At 41.0% G+C, this 21,728-nt stretch overlaps 1 protein-coding gene across 3 annotated transcripts in view; it reads right to left on the bottom strand.

Annotated features, from left to right (window-relative positions):
- col5a1 (procollagen, type V, alpha 1) overlaps positions 1-21,728 on the bottom strand; it is a 74,109-nt gene that overhangs the window by 45,126 nt on the left and 7,255 nt on the right. For all 3 annotated transcript variants that reach the window (XM_063478176.1, XM_063478177.1, XM_063478178.1), the window contains exons 2-4: positions 13,100-13,267; positions 7,195-7,408; positions 6,689-6,851 (exon numbers count right to left, since the gene is read on the bottom strand). In XM_063478176.1, coding sequence (XP_063334246.1) covers positions 6,689-6,851; positions 7,195-7,408; positions 13,100-13,267 — 545 coding nt within the window. The remainder of the gene's footprint in view (positions 1-6,688; positions 6,852-7,194; positions 7,409-13,099; positions 13,268-21,728) is intronic.

Raw genomic sequence — 21,728 nt, 5'->3', positions numbered from 1 at the left:
CCACAACCCTTTTCCACAGTACGGTTAAATGCAGTTAAATGTACCTGGCAAAGACAGCTGTGGCTTAAGGAGTACAGTTGTCTACTAATTAGAAGGTTGGTGGTTCAATCCACAGTTGCCATCACAGTGTAATGTTAGGTATATAAGTACTTGTGTGATTGGGTGAATTAAACTTTCAGTAAGGACTTTCAGCATCATACACTGAGTTCTTTATTAGCTAAAGCTTTCTGCTGGAACTGTTTTGAAGTGCTGATTAAACTTTATCATATATTTAGGGGCTGGGTTTTGTGCATTGCATTTCATTGGAGTTTGCATGATATATGTGCCCTCTCCATTTATGCCCACCCCTCACCCAAACTGGTTGCATCTGCTGCAACCAGTTTGGGAAATCTATAGCCTGGTTCCAAGACTATAGGTTTAAAACCTGGGAAAGTTTAAACAAAAAGAGGTATTGCTGGAGGTTTCTTCCATTTAAAAGGGAGTTTCTCCTTCCCACTGTCACCAAGTGTGTGCTCATAGGGGGTCATCTGATTGTTGGGGATTTCTCTGTATTATTCCAGGGTCTTTACTTACAATATAAAGTACCTTGCAGTGACTTTTGGTGTGATTTGGCGCTATATAAATAAAATTTAATCGAATTGAATTGAAATGCCATTAGAAAGATGTAAATGTAAAAAAAAGACTAACAGCGCCAATAGCTTCTGACTTGTAAATGATCATGATGATCAGTCAGCATCTCATAGAAATAGTTTCAATATAAACTGAACATCATGGCCTCTTTGGATTAAGGATTTATACTCTGGCAGAATGCATTTGAATTCAGAAAGCAGAGTGTAAGATGAGTGAATTGGATTTAGGAATGTAGTTACAGAACTTTCTCTGAGCTATATGTTGATCAGCCATGTTTGTGGCCTTCTCAGTGTCTGCGCTCAAGGGCTAATTTGCCATCACACTTCTGAACAGGGGATTTGAGGGCTCCCTACATTGCAATTCAGGGTTATTTGAGACCTTGAGATAATTTGAGATCATCTATCCAGAAACACTGGTCCCTGGATCACATGGTGAAACACGTCGTACAATCCTTCATTTGGAGTTCTGCAGAGCAAAGACAGCCCGGGGCGAAACTCTGCATTAAATTCTGACTGTGTTACAGTCAACCTAACAGAAAAAATGACCCAGCACACACTATACTAGTGAATTATATTTAGTAGGGGGGAAAATGCACACACATACACACACACACACACACATACACACACAAGATTGAGGCTACTTTTTTTTTTAAGTTTCTATAACATTGGTAAATTAGGAAGTCCTGTATAATATATGAGCAGTGTAAATGAGAGACACACTTTTGTAATGCTTTGTTTAATTACTATGTGTACCACTTTTATTGTCCACTTGAAGCCGGATCTCCTTTTTCCCCCCCTTTCTTTTCTTTGTGGAAGAACCTAAATTTCCACTTATAATTTTTTTATACAAAGCAGTCATGGAGACCCAAGCAGGGCATCAAATTTCTTGGCCTCCTCTAATGGGGCAAAAGAAGAGAGGCCATTATCCACGCATTAGAAAAACTGAACAAACTGCTACTGCTTTCTGACACCCAATGGAAATCTGAGGTCAAGTACATTTTTAACAGTAGAGCCACAGACTGAAATGCTTTTACTAAAGCTACTGAAACTATTAACTGAGAAAAAAATAATAACACAGGAGCCAAGCCAAGGTCTGGCAAAGTCACTCAAACCGACCGATGAAAACTGAGTGACAAAGGGTTCAAAGTGTGTTGGGAGATTGGAAAGTCTGCTGCAAATATCACTCATTCTGTCAAATCTTTACCTTAGATGACTGAAACATGTGAACAATAAAGATATCGGCGGGAAAAAATGAAGGAAAGTCCTGAGGTGAAGATGGGAAAACAGGATGTGTAAAAACCCATCAGGCCATGACAATATTAAAGCTCATTATGAGCATCAAGCTCATGTGTTGCATGTTTTTTATTAGTTTTTCCTGGCTCTATCTGCTCTACAGGGGCCCCGCAACTTGCTTCTTTCCACTCGGACTGAAGGCTTCCAGACCCATTCCCCTGCTCCCTTAGTCTTACCCTATTACTTTTAACCCTCCCTATTCATTTCATCATTAATCCTTTATTTCTGTATATCTAAAGCGTAATCATCTTTTGTTTTGTTACCTATCCTACCAAACTTATCACTCACCCTCCCATTCGCTCCTGGGACAGCCTATCAGCGGATACCAAGGAAACCTCTGGATGATGTCATGTGGTGCGGCTCCTGTTCCAAGACTGACATCAGCTGGGGAGAGAACTCCTCATTCTTTCCAGCGAATGACCCAACATTTTTGGCTCCTGTACCCACACCTCCTGTTCTGACCTCCCCCCTCTCCTCCAGCCCTTCTCATTTCAGAACATTATTTTGTTTTCTTTACACTCAAAACTTCCCTCTGATGTCTTCCCCTATAACTGTCGAACAGGCCGAATATATCTTTCTGTGATAAAGACTCCACCATATCATTGTCCACATTCATGCATGCTGCTGTCTGTGCTTTTGGCCAGACAAGAAGTGCTGTGTTTGCACATCTCCACCTCAGTTGCTTCAATTCAACCGCTTTCCCCTGTGGATTACCTCTGAGTGGGGCCAAGTGGTTCATCTGTCCCACTTAGGTTACCTCAGACCAACCACAGGCCGCCATTTCACTGAATGCTACTTACAACTAAGGGATGGGTATTAAATTATCTCTGATAGTTCTTGGCAAACTCAGTTGGAAACAACATTGAACAAGGAAATCAGGGGTACATTTAGAATCTGGAGTCTTTCATGCAGACTTTTTTTGTACTTTACAGAGATAAAGAGACACTAGAAAAACATCCAAACAGAGAAACAATATTATCTAATCTGTGCCCACAGGTATATCTGTCAGAGAAGTACCCTTTAAGGTGATTTAGCTACTTTTTATATTGCATTTTTGTTATGTTAATTTGATAGTTTTCAAAACAGCTTAATCTAATGTTGGTTGATGACACGCTTGTTCTCTTAGAATGACCAGTCTACCACTTTTGTGTAGATTTTGCAAAGACCAGCAGGGGTCAGCATTCCAGGTTGCATTCCCAAACATAAAAGGGCACCTTGCTTTAACTGTTGTGTGAATATTTTCCAGAGCTAAACATATAACAGAAAATAAGTGAAGTTTTAATCGAAATTAACAAATATGGGGAAGAGAATGTAAAGGTATGAGAGTAAACCAGTTTCTAAAAGACCTCATGTTAGCTAGCTATGTCAGCCAAGCTAAATGCTACACAGGCTACGCTCTCATTTGCTGTTTCAGGGAGTTTGTTCATTGAATCAAAGAACTGTTAATCCTAATGAGAAGACCATAGCTGTGGAAAGCACTCTTAAGTAGATTTAAACCACAGAAGGATGATCTCAGGGGTGACACCGGTCAGCGTAAACAATAATTCAACAATCAAAGCGATCTTTGACTTGGTTTCAAATTAATGGATAAAATGAGTATAGTCATTTTTATTACATTCATTTTACATTTAATCTGCTTCAAACACACATAACTTTATGCTTGCACTTTCGCATTTCAGTGTATGAGGAGTAGCTCTACTGATCCATGGTCATCATCTCAAAACAAGTGAAAACTTAAAGAAGATATTTCTGTCCATTGGTTGGCTTTTATTATAACTGGCAGTCAATGTAACTTTGCTTTTGCCAAGATCTTAGTTATCATTTCTCCTCAATTTTGTTGGCTGGATGTGTTTGTCAGTGAAAGACTGTACCACGACACATGGCTGGCCCTCCCTGAGCCTGGTTCTCCAGGAGGTTTCTTCCTGTTAAAAGAGAGTTTTTCCTTCTCACTGTTGCCAAGTGCTTGCTCATAGGGGGGTCATGTGATTGTTAGGGTTTTCCCATTAATATTGTAGGGTCTTTAACCTATGATATAAAGCAGCTTATATTGAATAATGGCAATTAATAGCATTCAACCAAAAATCATAGAGATAAAGGGAAAAAACAAAAGATTACAAATAGTTTGCAACAGCACTGATTACTGTACCTGGTTCCAAAAAAAATTTGCTTACTTGCACACCTAAAAATCTTTTTAATTCCCTTCACACTTTTTATTGGCACAAGCGCAAACACAGCACCCTTAACCAAGCAACTAAAAAAGAGTGGTGCAAGAGGACAGACAGTCTCTTTGTAACCACAAAAGCCTTGTCAGAAACCAAACCACAAACCACCTAAGCATATAAGTACTGCTTTTCTTCTTACTACTGTATGCAAAGGAAAGGCTCCACTAAAAAAAAAGTATAGCACCAATCACCAATCACTCTGATTTAACAGTGTCATAAATCCTAATCTTTTCACTTCATGCTTTTCTCTCCAAAACAAGTGAAATGGATTAAGAGCAATACAGGCAAGAAGGAAAATATGTAAATGTGATTCGGGGTTGTACTTTCCCTTTAGGACCCATTAAGTATCTTATAAATCAGTAATTACCAGCAATTATGTATTATTTTTAAGTATCGTGCAAAAAATAAAAATAAAGGTTTGCAGTTTTCTGAAGAAATTGACCTGGAAATCCCCAGACTCTAATGTAATTGGTCCGACAGTGAAATCACATATGTTATTTTGTGTTTTCACACTTACCAGCTCTCGGGGGTAACCAGCTCTGGCAAAAGTCAACACAGGATCAGACTAAACTACAAAGGGAGTAATGGGAGGAAAAGGAGTGCAACCTGAGCATAATTTGGAAACTATGTGGCATATTTTCCATTTTCTGCAGCACTGCAGCCTGTCCTGTCTCCTAACTGGCAGACGCACAGCAGGGGGGGCTTTAAACATCTCCCACAAAATATCTGTCCGTTCCCACGGTAACTACTGAACTGTTACCGCCGCTATAATAGCTGGCTAAGATTTAATTGTTCCAGTATCACCCCGATCTCCTGATTTGTATGCTAGGGGCAAATAATAAAAGTAGAGCAGAGTTACAAACGGATAAATGCCGTCATCTTTTTGGCAGCTGTGAGCTAATAGGCTGAAGAGGGGAAATAATGGCTGTAACACAGAATGCAGACATATAAACAGATGACACGATATCTTTATTTGTGCTCCAGTAAAACTGGCATCCTTCCCTTTTTCCCTCATGAACCACATTTTCCCCACAACACTGGATAAAAAGCTTCATATGTAGAGTTCATTTTGCAGATAAGTCTCTTACTTAGAAACTTGATTTTGTTTACAAGGCCATAATTTTGTCCATGGCTTTCAGGGAAACTTTAGCGACAGTGGCTAGGGAAGTGATGTCATATTTCTTTCTTTTCATCTGATATGGCTGAGTAACAGTAAGGTTAAAGGTCAGCTGGCTAAGGATCAGTCACATCAGTCAGCCTCTGTTACTAATTACTATTGAGGGCTTTGGCCTCGCAGACTAATCCCCTCTTTTAAACAAGCACAACTCCAAAGGGACAAAGACAACACTATTCCTTGAGCCTCTCAGCATATTTTGGTGTGTCTGTGTGTGTGTCTGTGTTCCTCACAAACACATGGGTCAGGTTTAAGAGACACACATATCCAGACAAAAACTTGTTACAGGAACCCCACAAAAGCTCTCTTACAGGAACTGTCCAAATGAATTCATAGTGCACAAACACTTTTTGAGCCATATCAGGGACTTGCAGGTATTATAAAGCACAAAAAGCTTCTTCTCACCAGTCAGATTATCATACATCTTTTGACTCCCTATCTTTATTAACCCTCTCAAGGCAGGCATTGCCGATTTGCAACAGTTAAAAACTAACAACCTGATTACCCCACATACATATTTTATGAGGTTTTTTTTACTCAGAAGTACCACTGCAGGACTTGGTTGTACATTAGCAACAAAAACTTAATTTGAGCCTGAGAGGGTTAAGCATAAACGGAAGAGAGAGGGTGGAAGGAATAAAGCTCTTATTCTAATAACTGAAACAAGTAGCTGCCTGTGGAAAAACCTCTGTAAAGTGAAGTGTCATAGTCCTTTTAAACAAAGAATCCAGACGTGAAGCCGCAAAGAGAACTATAACAGCTTGATTATAGATTTAGCTACAATAAGGCAACACTTTAAAACAGCAAAAGAGGATGAACTGAGCAGCAAGCAAATGCAGCACAGCTGGCAGTAGAAGGGAACTGCAGGACACAAAGTTCTTTTGCGGACGACGTGGGATATGTGGTACCTTAAATTAAGTCTGATTTACGATTGTGTGCGTGTGAAAGAGTGGGTGGCAGAAGGATCAGATGCTGGTGGACTGGGGCAAGCCAAATATCTCTATAGAGGATGCGGCCTCTCCCACAGTCCCCAATTTCGAGCAGTATGTCAAAAGAACTGGGGACTGGGGATGACCACCATTGGCACCACAGCCACATGTGTCTGTGCTGTAATTAAAAAGGACGAGTCTGATTATATAGAAATGGGCCTAAATCTTCTGTTTAAAGGCACTGTTTGTTTGTTTTTTTTGTTTTTTCATTTTCATACAGCCTTTCAACATAAAAACAGCAAAAGCTGAAGCTAATTTGAACCTGGAATAAATGGCAAACCAGCAGTCCATGAAGCAAACAGTCCCAAATGACCCATCAAATTTGCCAAATTATACTATATACAAAGCTCGGATTAAAAGTTAGAGTTTAACGCCTACCTCAAAGACTTCTTCATCAAGTATTCTTGTTCCAAACACTATAATTCCTTTGGTATCAATGACTGGTTGGGGACTTCGGAGTAACTTCTGTGTGGTCCTCTTTTTACAGTCCAGAATGAGGGTGATGGTCTGCTTGTGCACGCTGATGGCCACTCGATGCCACCTGGAATGGGAGGTACAGTCAATTCACACACTTACTGGATTACAGGCCTCTTTTTGTGTTTGTCCATTTGAATTCGAATCTATCCATCTCTGTCTTCCAAAGTGAAACACAATCTCAAATCCTAGTTGTTAGTGAGCGTAGAGAGGTTACGCAGTCAATGACACTTAAGGTTGAGAGTGACAAAAAGTTGCTTCCAAACTTCTAAAATTAAATAAAACTGCTGTCAAAGCCTACCATCATCGCGAGGGTCCACTCTAATAGGATGATTTAAAATGGTTTTAAAAGTAGAGCCTGACACTCTTTTTAAGCGTTTTGTACAAGTGAGGTGAAAGACTGCACTTACTTTCCGTCGGCTAGGTTGACTCCTCTGAAGAGGGGGTAGTCCTCAGGGCTGGGTCTGCCTGTGTGGTCCTCATACAGGAAGACTGGAGAGCGGCCGACTTCTAGACCAAGCTGCTGGATGCCCTGTTCATTGTACAGAGACAACAGGAAGGACTGGCTGCCCTTCTTAGGCTTCACTGTGGCCATGATGGAAAAGTCCTCAGGGAAGACATCACCTGGCAGGACAAATGGTGGGTTGGATAGAAAAAGAAAAACATTTTTTTTGGAGACTTATAAACAGCCGTAACCATTCATCATCGTAAGAGGAATGAAGTATGAGGTTTGCTTTTGCAAGGTTGTAGTCGTTGTGTTATTTTAGGAGACTGATTGCGTTCTTTGATGTCTAAAGGGAGCGTGATTATTTTTTACTGTTGCTTCTAATGGAAATCGAACAAAAACTAACAAATATCATTTAAATTGGTGGAATCAAAGATTTGGCTTTGCGCACCAAACGGAAACACCAGAAATTTTTGAGTGCCCAAAATATAACCGGATAGGATTCATCTGAACAGGTTGGCCGGTAAAACGAAAGTTAGCAGGAGGAAAAAAAGTGGATTGATTCCAGCGCGGTGCAGAGTGAGAAGCATTAATGACAAAAGCATGTGATCCCCAGAGACTTCGTCAAACTATCCTTCAAACTCCTCCTCTCCGCTTCTCTCCTCTGCCACAGCTGATGGGTCTAGCAGACGCCGAGACACCAACGAAGGGCTGGAGAGGAGCAACACATTTTTACAGCAGAAATAATGAAAGACACATTGCCTGGAAATGGAAATACCAGCAGTATAGTGGTATTTAAACACAGAAAAATATATAAAGAGGATGTGTTGGCCTCCGTCTGCTCGGCTCCTTTGAGAAGCCTCACAAGTTCCTCCATTTTGCTTCAGTGTGGAAAACATCTGCCAGACAAATTCCTGTAGTGGGGTGTTCTTAGGACCTCCAAAAAGGAGGAGGCTTGCCAACTGTCTGTGGAGACTGTTGCTTCCCAGATAGTGCTAATGCAGAGGTCTGACTACATTTGGGAACACAGATGACCTTTCAGAACAGGAGGCAACCAGAGTATATTAAAGCCACCACTGTTATCTGGATTATACTGAACATAAGCAAAGAAACCACTTGAATTCCAGTAGTAATCTCCGGTCTTTAGCATGTGCAGAGCAGAGATTTCCAGACAACCGGAAAAGAGAGGCAGGGTTTGTGGCTACAGTGGCTACGCTGGTAAAGCCCCTTAGCCAGCCACCATTTTCAGAATATGAAGACACTGCTAAACTAAACTGGGGAAATTTTGGTAATACTAGCCAATCAGACACTGTGGAGAAAAAAAAAGGACCTCAGTGGGAATGCTGGTCGGGTTAGAGAAGCGAAGAGAAGAGAAGGGAAGAGAAGAGAAGAGAGGAGAATTATTTAGTCTAACCTTCAACTGCAAAGCAGTTTTTCATGGGTTTTAAGAAGTCGCTGTTTAAACAGGCGACCTCTGGTGGTCACATGAGTGCACAGCAAACACGAAAATGAATGGCTTTTTTAAGGACAAAGCAGTCTGCCTTGTAATTTGTGTCCTTCAGATCCACACCACCACCTTAGCTCAGAATATTTGTTTCAGCAAATACTCGTATACTTATGTCATTTCTACTTGGTAGTCAACCGATTCTGAATTTTGCTACCGCCACCCGTTCGCTTTCTTCTTTCTTTTCATCGGCCTTCAGCCTTGTCAGCATCTGGATGTCTGTTTGCCTTCCTGTCTTGTCTTCCTGCCTTTTTCTATCATTCCTTCATTAAACGCTAGGCATCAGATCGCATCATGCGGAGAGCACATGCCTTGGCAGGGAGCTCCCTCAGGAATTCTGCTTGGCATCATATGAAAAACATTGCTTTAATTGACAGATGCTTCAGCGGGACGGTGTAAAGCAGAGAAAAAGGAGAGACAGAACACAGACAAGCAACAGGAAGGCAGCTCTTCAAAAAAAAGCTCCTGAGATGTTAGCATTTTGTAAGGAAGACAGATCCACAAATCTTTGGCTGGTTGCATAGTGAACATGAAATTAAAGCACTATGATGTAAACAATGCAAGTGGGAAATACCAGAACAAAGAAACACAATTAAGGAAATTTAGCGCTGCATCTGTCTTGCACAATAGCCACGTCAGACACTCAGGCAGTGATTCAGCACTGGTTTGGTGCAGGCTGTTTGTTCAGAAGTGAAGGGTCAGCTAAGGGGTGAAAGGGAAACCAGAGCACACGGGAAAATGAGTGGGTGTTTTCTGTGTAGTGTAAGCAGCAAATTGCAAAGCATTGTCCTACTGTATCTGCCCTGCTGGGACTATAACGACCGAACCCCAGCCTGAGAAAATCTAACCCCCCACCCCCCCGCCAGAATGTGTTTCTCAACCTGCTGCTCCAGGCCACCAGATGAGAGATACCTCATACCTCGTGTGTGTTCGTGTTGTCAGTGTGTGTCTGTGCCAACATGGTAGGAATGGAAAGGCTGGGGTGCCAACAGTCCCGAGAGTTTACGCTGGCATCTCAGCCACCAGTGTCAGGCCAAAAAAGGCCTGGGAACGGGAAACTCAAAGACACCTCCAGCCAGCCAGACTAAATCCAGCATTTTACTCCAGATTTTGCTGAAGAGTTTAATATAGCTATCTTTTATTCGTCACGTTGGAGAGGGCAGAGGGAATGTTTTGTCCTGTGATATCATGCTACAGGTATGTGACGTGTACACCTGAATATTCTTCCTTACAGAGCCTCAGAGAATACACAAAACGTCAGCATGGGACCCAGTTATGGCGGCACTTTGTCTGATGATGTCTGCCATCTGTTAGAGTGCATACACGCAGGTAATGGGGTAGAAAGCTTTGTGTCCTGTAATTGGTCATTCAGTCATCACTGTGTCCAACTCTCTTCTTCTGTATGAGACAAGCTGCATTCCTGTGGGACTGCATATTGCTGCAGAGACAACAACTGCCTTGCAAAGCTGTCTGTTTGCAAAGGAGTGCACCTAGCAATAGGAAGAAACAGTGAAGCGACTTAACATGACAGTAAGTGGCTCTAATGTAAACAGCTCCCACTGTACAACTTAAGAAAACGCTAATAATAAAAGAAACATTTTAGCTGTGATATGACATGGTATTACTGCCTTACTCTGGAGTCATTAAACTTGCCCTCAAAGATCATGTTGTGCATCTAAGAATGAGATAGGCAATTTTCCCAAGGGCCCACATGAGAAACTATGACTGTTGTGGAGGGCCACACCAATGAGCTTGGAGTTATTCTATAAACTCTTTATAGGCTTATTTGTGCAGCTCTCCACAGCAGTCTCCGTTTCTCATGGACAATTAATTGTCCATCCATGAATTCTACAAAATCTTCCAAATAAATAGTAGTAAACACGATTACAAGCTAGTTTTGCTTGAAATTAAATGCCACTATATATGTAGCATGTGGCACTGAATGCAACATATCACTCTTGAGGGATGCTGGCACACAACAGAACCATGATTGCTTGTTAGTTAAGCTGTAGCAGAAGCCCCTGGCCATCTGCTGTGGTCGGTGCCATCTAGCTACAGCAGTTGTGACCACAAGTTTGCAGGCTAAGTAACAGCTAACCCCATTCAGAGAACGTAGGATTTGCTGAGTCTTTCTTCCTTTGGTGTTTGATGGCTATTGTTTATGATGGCGCACAACATACGCAGAAGGTAAAGAAAAAAATGTTCCAAATGGACAAAATTAAAATGCCCAGATTGCGATTTACTGCAATTTTCATTGCAATGAATTCTCAGATGCTTATTTGTCCTTGATGGGTTGTAGTTTAAGAGTGAGGCAGTTTTATTGCCCAGTTTCTTCCCAGCGCCTTCACTTAATAAAGGTAAGAAAGGTCTCTTCTGTTCAGAGTGCCTCAGAAGTTTCAAATGAATCATCTCTTCCACATGTTTGCCTAATGAGTGCATGTCTGCACTTGCTCTTTTCCAACACATCATCACAAGCTGTCTGTGGCTATGGGGTCACAAGGCGGTGTGATCTTAGTCGGTGCTACTGTGCTTTTGTTTCAATACCATTATTGTAAAGCAAAACAAGTGTGTTTGTATGCCTTTATTTTCTATATGTGACTTTTTTGTACCTTTTCAATAATTAAAGCAAACTGTACCGCCAGACTGAAGTCATAACTCAAACTGTACCTCCAGACTAAAGTAGCAAACTTAGTTAAAGAGGGGAAAAAGAACTGGATAAAATGACCTCAACTGCCTTCTGGAATATATTAGCTCTATGTTCTTGTACCATAAAGGCAAGAGAGGGCCACATCACAAACACTGAGTGAATTTTAAAGCCTTCAAGCCAAAGACAGCTAGTTAGTCTGTTTGCACCTTAAGACTGTGCGGTGCCTGTTGTGAATTCCTCCAGTTGATTTGTTTTATCTAGACTGTTATTTTGGATGATCCAGTGTAGCATGTGTGTAATTACAGCATGTGTGTCTAAACAGAGACTCATATGGGGACATGCTGTCATAAAGCATCAAAGTGAACAGTATTTGTTTGATTGGAGGGCATGTAAGGGCATGCAGCCCACAGGAGCCCTGCAGCTCTACATTAAGCCCCTAGGAAGAGTTATGCCACGGATCAAAGATCCACCAAGGCCAATGTAGCATCTCAGAAGACCGCGAATGGAGTTGCTATCCAATCTAAACTTTGTGGAAGCTTAGCGCACAGGAAGGGATATTATTTCTCTCTTGTTGCTATATCTAGACCTCAGCGGCTTTTTATATCCTTAAGCCAAAGGAAAGGCAACAATCACAATCATTTTCAGAAATTGGTTGTCTGGGTCATGAAACTGTGGTTTTTTTAATTTATGTTTTATGGAAAAAAAATAAATATACAGCAAAGACAAAGGAAGAAAACACTGCGAGGCAGAAGCAGTCTAGGAGAAATGATAGAGGGAGAAGTGATGACGCTTGAGGGAAAAAATGAGAGAAGGAGGGAGAAGAGCAAGGAAAGAGTGCTGGAGAGGGAGGGGAGAAAGGAAAGAAGCACTGCAGCACAGTATATAGCAGTAACTCAAAGCCACGTCAGCATGATAGAACACAGAAAAGTGGAACCCCAGGCTTCCCTCCCATCCACCAACCATATTTTCGCTGCTTTTTCATCACCCAGCTCCTCCTGCTGCGACATTAAATATTACAGGGCTGGATGGCAATGCATCTGATGTGCACTTTCATTATCGTTCTTTTACCAACATTTGCTAAAAGTGTCCACACGTGGTAGGCAATTTGTTTCAGTAAAAAATACAGATGCACTTGGACATGCATTAGCAAGATGTCAACATGTTTGCAGGGGACTTAACGATTAAACAGCAGGCACAGCCATTTTAAAACCTAGAAGTTAAAGGTAGAGTCGAGATAAATTATCAGCTTATGCTAACCGACAAAACTGCGAACCTGGAGGGGGAGAAAGGAACAGGCTAGATGGGAGCAAATGCAAAATGCTTTCCAGCCAAGTTAAAACATTATATTTGGAGTTTAATGTGAAGTAGGATTAAAGGTCACGAAAGCCAAACAGATGGCAAGACTTTAACTTTAAAACCTGGGAAAATGTCTTTAAGCTGAAAGAGGTTTCTTCCTGCGAAAAAGGAGTTTTTCTTTCTAACTGTCACTGAGTGTTTGCTCATAGGGGGTTGTGTGATTGTAGGGGTTTTCTCTCTATAATTGTAGGGTGTTTGCATTACAATATAGAGCACCTTGAGGTGATTGCTGATGTGATTTGGCGTTATTATAGAGTTATGTGTTTCATGTTTGAAAGAGGAGAAATACTTCATTGCAAGTTCTTAAATTACTTCTTAGTTGAACATGTGCAGCATGAAAAGTTCCTTGAGTCATATACTCACCTGGGTACAGCTGTTTGGTGGGGGCACTGAGCTGGGCATCTTTGGATACTCTGTAAGCCACATCGGGTCCTTGTGATGACCTTCTATGTGAGCACAATCCCGTTGTTTTCGTAACACCTTCGGGTAAACTGTGAAAATCTAAAATCTTCAAGAGGTCTGCTGGTTCCACTGCAGAGAGGAGAGAGAGACACACAAAAAGGACATTAGATTCATATTCAACAAACTTAACTTTGGAGCATTTGGCTAGTCTCTATGCAGGCCAGCGCATTGCTAAAACAATGCCACTGCAGAGTTTGTGCAACTCCAAACTTCTGCATATTAAGCAAGCCTTAATTATGGCGCATTCAATCTATTTTCTGTCCTTTGCTGACTTAGAAGCACTAGTTACTCAGCAGGAGACTCCACTGTTGTGGTTCAGTGAAGATTTCTGTTATCCATTTAGGCGCTAAACAGAGACATGCCCATTTATAGATCACCCATGATCACTGGTTTCAGCTGCACCAAAACCCATCCTTCCATCTCTTTCCCTGCTATGTTAAATCTACCGCTGCCTCCCTTAGACCACAACCATGCAATTAGCACACTCTCAAGCCGGTCGTCCAAGCTGTAACCAGGCCACCGCAGAAGTACACTAGGTCAGAACAATGTGACACGGGGTTTGACCCTGGACCGCGCTGTCACATGCCAAAACCACCCAGGACAAACAGCTGTTCCTGCAGCCAGATGCACAGATAGCAAGCTACCCAATGACACACATTAGTACCAAGCATTGCCCAAGAAAGGTTCTGGACAATAGCACACAGGGTCACGACTATAGGGACGGTCACATAATGACTGAGGATCAAGGGCTGTCCGCATTTTTGAAAGGACAATCTAAAAAAAGGACAACAGGAGGGGTTTATGGCAGTAGAGTTAGGAAAGAAAAAAAGAAAGCATTTTTGTATTGTTATGTGAATACCAAGGGCCAACCCACTAGACAAGATTAAAAACACGCCCACACACAGGTAAAGCTGTGTCTTTTTCGGTCTACAAAGACCACACACACTGTTTAAAAAAATGTTCAATGGTCCCATCCATCTAAGAGTGAAAGGGCTGCTAAGAAAGGTGAACAGGCATCTCTGCAACAACCTCCAGCTGGATGTCATTACACATGACTCACGTGCAGAGCAGATCAATTAAAAAGAAAAAAACAAGGGGGGGGGGGGGGGGGGGGGGGCGCGTCCTAAACAGAGGTTTTCAGTTAAAAGTACTTTGGATGCACGTGTTCCTCTGCAGCTGTGCAGGCTTTGTAAAAGAAAAACTTCCTCCTCATCCTCGAAGGTCTGATTGCATGTTTCCGACATTATCTTATACAAAGAACTAACTAAAGAGGGCTGCTGATGTCTAAGGCTACAATTAGTAAAATAAAAATCATACTGTTTTTATTTGTTTGCTTGTTTTACTAAAACATCAGGTTGGCAATAAACACAAAGCAAAAAGGCTGAAGCATCTGTTTCCAGTTCAGATATTACTTTGTAAAGGCAAGAAAATTGTAAGATTCGAGTCGTGTCTGATTTACACTGTGTTGTTGTGCTGGGGTCATATTAGGCAAAAGTGGTTAAGGGATTTGTGATAGCAGCTCTTTTACACCCACTGCACCCATCTGTTTAAAACCCCAACTAGTCAAGCCTGTAAGTATGTCAAAAAGATAACTACTCTCATATTCCTGTCAGTCCAAACCCACAGGATGACAAAGCCTCTGTGCGGGTGAAGGGTCTAAACACAAAGAGCTTCGTCTGTCATCAGCTCACAATGAAGCAGCAGCTCACCCAGCAGCCAGAAAATGTCTATCATTCAGTCATGATGACAGAGGTTCACCTAATGAGGCTTACTTTCAGAGCTCAGCAGCAGAGTAATGATATATCACACTAATGGAAATGTGCTTCTTGTACAAATTTCCTCATTGATAGATTACTAATCTGCATTCGTGTTCTACATCATTATCGCATCATTATTGCTTCATGAACAAAAGGTCAGAAGAGCCTATTCCTACTGAAGGAGTCACGCAGCACAAGGCGAACAAAGCCTGTGAAAACTTGGTCCACCTATCATCATATAGACTGATTTTTAAGGCCAATATGTTTCAAAATATCCACTGATTTTATTTTTTCAAACACGTGAACAGATTTCCATAAAATTCATTATGTGTAGATATTGATTTACGCTTTGTGTTACTCGACTCTGTTCAGATTAGCTGCTTGTTGTGTTTGTGGCAGCAGAGTTCTGCAATACAAACAGGGAGGGTGCAGTGCCCTCTGGTGGACAAACTATGCAACACTAACACTCATAACATGGTTGAAGGGTGTTTCTCCTATCTCTTGATTTCATTTTTATTTATCAACTGTTATAAAAACAGATACCAACAGACTGGCAATTAGATAATATCAGCCTGCTGATACATTGGTCACCCTCCAGAGTTGAAAAAGTTTAGAATACTTTAACTCTTTTTTTCTGGTTACGGAAGCTGTTCCTGTCTAAGGTATAACTTTAAAAATGTTACCTATAAATTTTACAGTAACAAAATTGCATTTGCTTTCAATGTCTGTGTCATTCCTCAATTGATAATGTGAGAAATGTTTGGCCGAAAAAACAACTTACCCTGTATCTTCACACTTCTGGCATTAGCAAGCACAATCTATTCATCAAAATATCCATCCGAAGCCTCTCTAATCCATTATTAACCACACAGGAAGATTATTTATAAGGCTGATGCATTAAGCATAGAATCACAGAAACATTTTTATGTTATTTGCTACAATTTTTTGAGAGGGACCACAAAATGCAAATATCTCTGTGTTTGCTCTTTCTTAAAACAGCCCCAAAAGTTCTCCAGCAGACTTCTTTGCCCCAACAGTCATTCCCTTTAACCTGCCAACATCTAACAGCGCTCACTGGGAGACAGATCAATTGATAACTGCACAGAGGCAGTCCATACAAGGGATAGAAATAACTATCTCACAGCTGACACAGTGACCACTGTCTAAATGATGCAGCTTAGTAGTGTGGTCAGATTAAAGTCAGTACACAGTGTTGCAATCCAATAGTAATGCTCAGGTGGTGGCGTACTGTGGTGTCTTTGATTCTCAGACTGTTTCAACCAGCAAGCCACAACCTCCCTTTTCCATCCCACCTCCTCATACATCTTCATGTAATCTTTCTATCACACACTGTCCCCGTTTCCTTATTTGGACACAACCTTGCTATTCCCCACTGCTGCAGACTCTGGTGGTGACAGGTAAAAACACTAAGTTCAACTTTAACTCACTGATAAAAAAAAGCCCAATTTTTTAGTCTGTGCTTCTAGACCGTAGGGGTAATTTAACACAACCCCTTTTTATCATTTTGCATGAAGTATGAACACAAACAGATACACTACCTCCACTTATGAGATGTTTCCAACAAGCCATTTTATTAAGTCACAGACAAATACTGACAAGTTAGATCAAATATTTTTGTGCTACAGCCACTTAAACTCAGATTAATACTCAATAACAAGTTAGTAATAACATCCAGGTCAGTACTAAGGGGAGAAAAAAAGGAGGATGTTTGTAAGGAGCACCCAGCGACCCTTTCCAAGGAGTGTTGCTTTTGCTAATCCACACTGACATGATCAAATGTCAGTGTGGATTAGCAAATTGGAAGGGAGCATCAGGACAGCATTCTTTTATATCCACTTCAGAGCATCCATAAGTCAATTTCTTATATTATTCTTTTATCCTCATATAAAATCCTTTTGGTTTTCAGGTGAGGTTATGGATGCGCCTGGTTCTTAAAGCAACCTCAGGGATCGGTCACCTGGAGGTGAGCCAAGGTGGAGCCTGCCAATAGGATTAAAAGAGAAGGGGGTAGACTAAAGGAAAGCATAATATATTACACACCAGCTATAAAATAAAAGCCCTATTGAAAAACCCATTTGAGAATCAGCCAAAAGCGTGTCTCTTTCAATAAAGCAATCTTTTTGGGCACTTTAGAGCACAAACACCAACATTATCGCCTATGTTTCCATCATCCGTTAACACATACGCACTTTCATTTACAGATTTCTGTCACTGGCAGTCGACCTTTCAGCAGAAGCCGTCCTGACCACATCCTAAACCACAGGTATGACTCTCAATCCCACCTTGTTAACCTGAGATGTTTACCCACTTAGCATGGCAGATCCCTCAAGAGACCAACACCTGAGGTGCTGGATGCTAAAAATAATTTTCTCCCAGACCACAGCCCCTCACATCCAAGACACTGGCTTTCCATACATACACAGAAAACTGTTTACATGACACGGTCTTGTGTACATTTGCTCACCCAGTGGACCTGCTGTAGCACTTTTGTTGTTGTTTTTACTGCTTTCATGCAAGTGGATGTGACACAAATATGGTAAATGGCATTCCTTAAGCTTTACTCTACAGGAACTCCTTCAGTGTAAATAAAAACATTATATATCTCATGTTACCTGCGCATGCTTCCACTAAATACTGAAGCACCATTCAAGAAGCAATGCCACATGAATCCTGCATGAAAAGTAAACCTGCACTGCCACCACTCAGAACATCCGGTGGTATTAGCAAGACTGTGAAATTAATGGATCTTTTCTCAGTTATGAAAACTACAACCTGAACACAAAATTTTTCTTTCTATGAAACTTTCTGTTGGTTTTTGAGAGTGGCTGTTATCCTACAGTTAGTGCGTCCCCATCCATGTACAAAGAAAAAACCCTGTACATTGGATACATATATTAGCCACCAAATTACTTTGATCTTTGATGTGACATGCTAAAAAAAGCAGTTTATGGTTTTATTTGTCAAGCACAGGTTGTCACAGTGGAATAAAGTGTAATGAATTCATAAAGTCTGAGTTAATTTGAAAGGTGTGGTGAAACATTACATTGCAACAAACTGTTATACAAAGAAGTTGGCAGAAAGCTCTTTTATAAATCTTCCCCTCCCTACCTAACTACTCCTTTTTTATTTCAGATTTTCTCTCTTTATGTGAACAGTAGCTCGAGTGCCACATTCTTAATCCACATTCGGCTCCCTGCCAGGACTGTGGTGGATCCCATTCCCCTAAACATCCATCTACCGTCTACTTCCAATAACGCACACATACGTGTACACACACAGAGTCTCTGTGACAACACTTAGCGACTCCAGACAGCAACATTTCATTTGACAGGAGGAGGGGTGCCGGACCACTGAATTAGGACTTTTTCATGGTGGTGGGGTGGATTAACATTCTTCCCTCTTTCACTGCCTCCTCCTCCAGCCCTTCCTGAAGTGAGGCCTAACTCTCCAGGCACATGCTTGACCTGGCGCTGAGGACAAGGAGTAATTAGCAGTCATAAAGAGGACCCTGGCTCCTCTTGGAGATCAGCACAGTCAAAAACAAGAATGCCCAAAGAGAGACTTCCCCCTCCTAGTGCGCATCACAGATGGGGAGGGTCTGGGAGTCTTTTTTTATTTCACCTGATTTTGTTATAAAACTTGAAGCCAAGTGTTGTGAAGCTGGAGCCACACTGTGAGTACAGCAGGTTACAATTAGGGCCCTGGCTTTAATTACTTAAAGCAAGACTATGTAACTTTAAAAATAGGGCGATGTAAGGCATTCCTACACTTCAAAATTGAAAGCAGAATTCATAACCAACAAAACACACAACCAAGTACCCTCAGGGGTTTTAAACATAAGATATATTTGGACCGGCATGACTCATGCGGGTGGATATTATCTAGTTCACCAACTTACTTTTGCAACTTACCCTTCTGCAACACCTCATTTAAACATTTATTGTTATTATTCCATATTTGTCCTTCAGCAAATTAGAACACTTTGCTTTACAGTCTGAAGCAGAAAGATTTATCTTAAAACTGGCTTAGATCCTGACAGAAAATGCCTAATCGATACAAATTATTTGAGATTTTTTGCCATCCTTTTTCTTTCCCCGTTAATGGTTCACATTTAATCCCATAAAAGTAACAAACCTTTTATTAAGTTTGCAGATGTTGTATATGAAACCTTGATCAAAATACTACTCCTGCAAATGTACAGCATATTAGATCCAGAGCATGAAGGAAAAAAATGAACACACCTCCATCAGCGCTGACCTTAAGTTGTTGCTTCTGGGTTTCATGTGACCAGACATGAGAATCATACTGTAGGCATTATGCTCATGCTAGACTGAGCACATTATACACACTGCATGGGCACATGTTACTGCAGATGCATGTGTAAACTAATGCAAGCACATACCTGAATGGGATGCCAGTACCCAAGATGGTAATCATCTCCACAACTTTAATTAACTCGTAAACTATAATTAGACTGGTTTCTTGCCAATCACACTTCTCTACATGCGCTGCAGTAAGGCTCAGACAAAGTTTTAAGTTGTGGCAAAGCACTGAAATCACCTTAAAAAAAAACACCTACACTGGATACCAAGTGAATGTGAAAGTCCCTGTTAGCGTAAACTATATAAAGAGAATCACAGGGCCACAACACATTACACCGACAGGAACTTTTCAGCCATACAAACTCACGTCATGAAGCTCCCAGCATACAGTATTTGTGATGAAGTTAATGCCAGAGGTCTCGGACTTTGCAAGTACTGAGTCAGCGGAGTGTTGGTGACTATTATACACCATGTGGGTCAGCACTATGTGACCCAACTTTATATGGTGTGCCACTTTGTGGTTGAACTGCTGTGGTTTCTAAACACTTCCACTTTGCAATAATACCACTTAAGTTGGTCATGGAATATCAAGGAGGTAAGAAATCTCACAAACGGACAATGTCATAAAAAATGTCACCCATTTGTGACATTTTGGTCTCAAGTTTCTGGTAATTGCTAGAGTAAAAATGACAACAAAGAGGTATTTGGTGCTGCACCAAAAATCTCTTTGCTTTGATTGTTAGCAGGTTGCTGCAGTTGCCAACAGATTGCATGGAAGACAGTGACTTTTCTGCAAACACTGGCAAACTACTCAGCAACTGGTCATGAAACTGTGAGAAGAGTGAAACAAACTGGAAATCTATACCATTTTCCTTGGAAAAACCTATACCATGGTAAAAGTAAACATTTTACCATTTGAAATGTGTCTGCTGCAATTCAGCTCAAGTTACAAGTCTAGATGCCTTTGCTACTGTTAGCATTAGCAATAGCAACCATCATGTCCTCAGCAGGGTTGTACTTTACAAAGATCCAAGTAGGGATGAACCAAAGTATGAACCCAATATTGGCATCAACTGATATTTGCGCTGCTGACAAAAAAAAGAAAAGAAAAGAAAGAGAAAGATGGTATTTATTCATGTCATTGGTGGAAGTTTATTTGTTGTATTGCATTACCTTTGCACAAACTAAATGAGCTGGAAAAACTTTAAAACATGTCCAGAGAGAGAGGGAATAAATGAGCACAAAAACAAAAGCTTGAGAAAAGAAAAAAAATTAATTGGTTTCAGGTATCACCCACATTGTTCTTTTAAACACTGGCATTGGTATTGAATTTAACAATCAGTGCAACCCAAGTAGCAATACACAGTACATCTAGTTAATGACTAGATCATAAGAAAATGTTTTCTTAGGCAACAACTTCCAAAGGCAACAAAGGCCAGTGTTTAGTCTGTAAATGACTTCACATGCCAGTATCAGTTTCATTTTATCCGCCAGCTTCAGTCCCAGACATTTCAGGACACTGACCCAGTGACCAGCTGAAAAAGCTGCACAAGGATAAAGCAGCAGGGAAGATAGGAGGAGAGGAGGAAATGAGAAGCCCAGGATCTTTTTGTTTACATATCCACTGCATTTGTTCCTGTGGTTTTGATCAAATAAATCTGACATTCATTTAAAAAATGAAACATTAGCTCAAGCCTAGTTGCAAAATGACAAGACACTAAAAAAATGACAAGCAGGTAGGATTCACACACAGACACACACCTGAAAGATGATCCAGACAACAGAGTTTTCCTGACCTGAGCTTCCTCAATGCAGTCTGATGCTCTGTACTTTAGCTGCACTCTTATTGCTTTAACAGTGTAAATGCCATATGGTTTACTTCACTGTCTCCACACTCCAGCTCACAGCCCTGAAGATTAATCATTGTCTGCCGTCCACCACAGAGTCAAGATTCCACTGTGCACCTCTCATTTTACAGCAAAAAGTACAGAATTGGTTCTTTTGAAGCGCATATGTGATCCATGTTATCTCTCACTTATTAAGTCTTTTCTCATTCCGCCCACTGTGGTTTTGTCTTTTTCTGCAGCTTCTGTTTTATTTTTAATCTCTGTGTGCAACCTTCTTCCACACACAGACTGCCTGTTTTATCTTTTTCCTTTTTTCTGCACTGAAGCCTTCCCCTCATTCTGCCTCTCCCACAAGCAGATATGGTTTTAATAGCAGACTGCTGAGAAATTCATGATAAAGGAGAGCCTTGCAGCACTGACATTATGGAACCATTTCCTCTCGGAAAGCCTCACAAATAACAGCTCCAGCACCAACACACTGGGACAGCGCAATGAAACAGAATAATAAATACAAAATCCTGCACAATAATGATGCTTTTGTCTACGTTGAGGACTATCCAGCACTGCCTATCAAACCTATTTG

Source organism: Pelmatolapia mariae, linkage group LG7 (assembly GCF_036321145.2).
Source record: "Pelmatolapia mariae isolate MD_Pm_ZW linkage group LG7, Pm_UMD_F_2, whole genome shotgun sequence".
In the NCBI taxonomy this organism is placed as follows: Eukaryota; Metazoa; Chordata; class Actinopteri; order Cichliformes; family Cichlidae; genus Pelmatolapia; species Pelmatolapia mariae.
Note: the sequence above shows the minus strand (reverse complement) of the source record. Positions and strands in the feature narration are given on the sequence as shown.